Source organism: Macrobrachium nipponense, chromosome 33, assembly GCF_015104395.2.
Source record: "Macrobrachium nipponense isolate FS-2020 chromosome 33, ASM1510439v2, whole genome shotgun sequence".
NCBI lineage: Eukaryota > Metazoa > Arthropoda > Malacostraca > Decapoda > Palaemonidae > Macrobrachium > Macrobrachium nipponense.
Window position 1 is genome coordinate 18101496 of NC_087219.1, and position 3449 is coordinate 18104944.

Here is a 3449-nt window from a genome sequence, read left to right on the forward strand (position 1 = left end):
ATTTAAGTGCATCAGAAAGGAGTGGTTCTGACAACTTTTTTTCTCTTTGTTTAAGTAATTGAATAAAAATCATAAATTAATTTCAATGCATTAGTAAATAATCATCTGGAGGCATATTTATTATTATAAGAATAATGTATAATGGGGATGGGATTTCAATTTGATCGTAGATAGTGATCTGCTTATAAAGATTAGCCTATATGAATTATCATAACTTCTTTTTTCCTTTCACGCCAAAAAAGTTAGATAATAAAGACTGCATATACTTTTCTTGCTTGTAACTAATGACAAAGAACTTGGTTTCGTATACGAAGAATGTTAAGCTACGAAAACCTTCCTTCGACTGACATATTATTAAACTAATGAGAAACAGTTTAATGTAATTCAAAATCTAGCCTCATAACGATATAAGAGTTTACTTCTACAGAATGGCAATACCCATGCCTCAATATAGTGGAAACAAATAAGAAGTGAATGATCCAGTTCGTCTGGGAGCTTGACAAGCAGCTGAGGAGCCATTCTGAAATAGTCTTTGATTTAGTAGTTAAAGGCTGACGGCCGTAGTGACTCCTGTTTTTTTTTTTTTTTTTTTTTTTTTTTTTTTTTTTTTTTTTTTTTTTTTTTTTTTTTTTTTTTTTTTTTTGAGCAACCACTTGTGTTAAGGAAAAGAATATACAAATTTTTCTTTCTCGAATGTATAATTTTCCCTCGTTCAGTACAAGAACATCTTCAGTAAACCCTCTCCAGTATAAACAGTGAAATGCTGATATGGCAATAAAACTGACTAATAATTTCACAGATCATTCTATTCTGACAAATACATTTTTATTTTCCGTAACCGCCATAGGAAGGTTGTGGACAAACTGTCATATAACTCTGCTCGGTCTTCGTGACCGTTATGTACTGGGGCACAGTTTGGGTCTTGTAGACGGTCTGGTACTGTACCTGGGTCTGGGTGATGTACTGGGGCCTAAATTCCGTCTTGTACTGGGTCTGGTACTGGGTCTGCGTCAGGTACTGGGTCTGGTACTGGGTCTGCGTGATGTATTTAGGCACGAACTGGGTCTGGGTCACGTATTGCGTCTGGTATTGCGTTTGGTACTGGGTCTGGTACTGAGTTTTATATTGGACTTTCGTCTGGTAGACGGTGGTTGTGACGTACTGGGGTACGTACTGAGTCTGGTACTGGGTTTGGTACTTCGTTTGGTATTGGGTTTGGTAGATCGTGGTGGGGACGATTTGCTGTTTGTAGACCGTGGAGTAGACTGGTACCTGGAAGAAGAGGAATACATTTCTGAGGATCTCTGATTCTTTTTTATGTGCACTGATTAGGTGTTTATGATATTTGATTTCTTAGATGAACTTTGATAGATAGTTTATGTGAGTAAATACTTGAGCAAAAAGTGAAACCACGAAGGTAATAATCTTGTGAAACTTGGACCTGATGGTTCTGTTAGCCGCACATAACAATTCAGTTAGCAAACTCGGGAACTGAACTAATCTTTAATTATCTTTTAAAGCAGCAGCATAGTTAGTGTAACCACATAAATTACTCTTGCTCTTGGCATCCGTAATTGTTCATTACGGATACTGACGTAACTTGTCTATTTGTAATCATAATAACAGGATTTGACGAAAGCTGTGAGTCATATCTCTGGATTTTCCCAGGGTTCTCCCGAAGGATTGGTTCTCACGTGAGAAGAGAAAATAGAAGAAAAAGGAAGTTAATGAAGTTGGACGGCTAAGTAGGAAAGAACCCGTAGAGACGACTGAAGAACGGCAAGGATATCAAGTATTGGATATAGATACAGGTACGCCATTAGGAGGCCACAACTAGTTCGAAACGTTTGCCATACCTGCTGGTATTGAGTTTGGTATTGGGTGACGTACTCTGTCTTCGGATAGCAAGGGGGTGGTGGTGGGGGTCCGTAGCCCCCGTCTCCGTTAGTCAGTGTTGCCAAAACGGCAAGCAAAAATACCACGATCTGCGACATCATCTGCAAAGGGGAAAATACTCTATAAGAATTTGTACGTCTTTTTAAAAAATATTTTTGATAGTTTAAAAGTTAATTGTAGTTGAATACCTGACACGTTTGGCACATAAGCTCTTGTGACTATTACTTAAAACTTACTATGGACCTTTGAAACTGCTTAAAAAAGAAATGGGTCGCGATGAGACCCATTTCTTTTATTTATTAATTTTCAGTTATGGTTTAATTTAAGCACTTAATAATTTTGTTACTGTTCAGTTTAATTCTAGTCCTGCGAAAAAAGGTTGTTTAATTGGGAAGGAAAAAAAAAAAGAGAATTCCACAGCCTGAAGGTAAGAATTAAAATATTTTTATTATATTGCGTGACAATCTTAATTAAGCATCTATTATTGTTATTATTGTATGAATAAGACAAAAAGTCATATGGAACAAACCTGAAAGGCTAATAGTTTGCAAGCTAGCTTCCACGTAAATGGACATTCATTACGTCAAAAAATAAAAACAGAAAGAAAACAACCGTAAATAAATAAGAAAAAAAAAACTAGTAAGCATGCACAAGCAAAAACAACAAAACATATAGCAAACTAGTTTACTTTGCTCAAAAAGGAAAACATTGCTTGAATCAAACGTTTTTCTCTGTCCAGCTGTAAATATTCACTCCCTATGTTCAAGGTATCATTTCAAAATGTTCAAGTAATTGTCATGATATAGAAAAAATTGTGGGTCGACATTTTATACTTTTGTCATCAAGTAAAGCAAGGAATGAAACTGGCAAAGCATTCCTCTTTTTGAAGATTAGAGGAATCATTGCTCCCCTTTAGCTCGCAGTTTGAGATTCTAATGTTTCTCTTTAAGATAAATTATGGGAACCAATATGAGAGAGAACATAAAATTTTTGAAAGATCGCATGATTTCTTCAGAAAAATTCTGGTGTTATTCTTAAAGAAAAACTTTATTTTATATTTAAAAAATACCCTTTTTCTTTTCACGAAATTCAGGTTATTTTTCTATAACAGAATTTGAAAATTGAAGTCGTTACTGTATACGTCTCTGTTGAACAAGGTTTAAAAATATCAGTTGATTTTCGTAGGTAAATTTATAGAAATTTAATATTCTAGGAAATATTGTCTGACGATCGTTCAGATCCCAAGAAGCTGAATAAACATCCTGGAGTTGAGTACAAATGAATCAGTCTCTTCATTCACGGGTGGGTGAATGTGTTTAAATGTGTTGATTAATTGTCTACGTAAAAGTGTGCGACTGCATGTGCGTATTATGTATACTTTACGGTGTCTGTCATGAGTACAAAAATATCCATCTTATTTGAATGCATGTAAATGTACCTACGTATGCATGTCTGCATGAGTGTATGTGTACCAGTGTATGTATGCATGCGTGTGCATACATCTACGTTCACTATATTGTTTTGGTAGCCAGACTGAGCCGGTTATGCCAGCA

At 35.4% G+C, this 3449-nt stretch overlaps 1 protein-coding gene across 1 annotated transcript in view; it reads right to left on the reverse strand.

Annotated features, from left to right (window-relative positions):
- Window positions 1–679: 679 nt before the first annotated feature.
- Window positions 680–3449, reverse strand: part of LOC135202705 (uncharacterized) — a 3004-nt gene continuing 234 nt past the window's right edge. The window contains exons 2-3 of the mRNA XM_064232184.1: window positions 1857–1997; window positions 680–1272 (exon numbers count right to left, since the gene is read on the reverse strand). Coding sequence (XP_064088254.1) covers window positions 826–1272; window positions 1857–1997 — 588 coding nt within the window. The 3' untranslated portion in view covers window positions 680–825. The remainder of the gene's footprint in view (window positions 1273–1856; window positions 1998–3449) is intronic.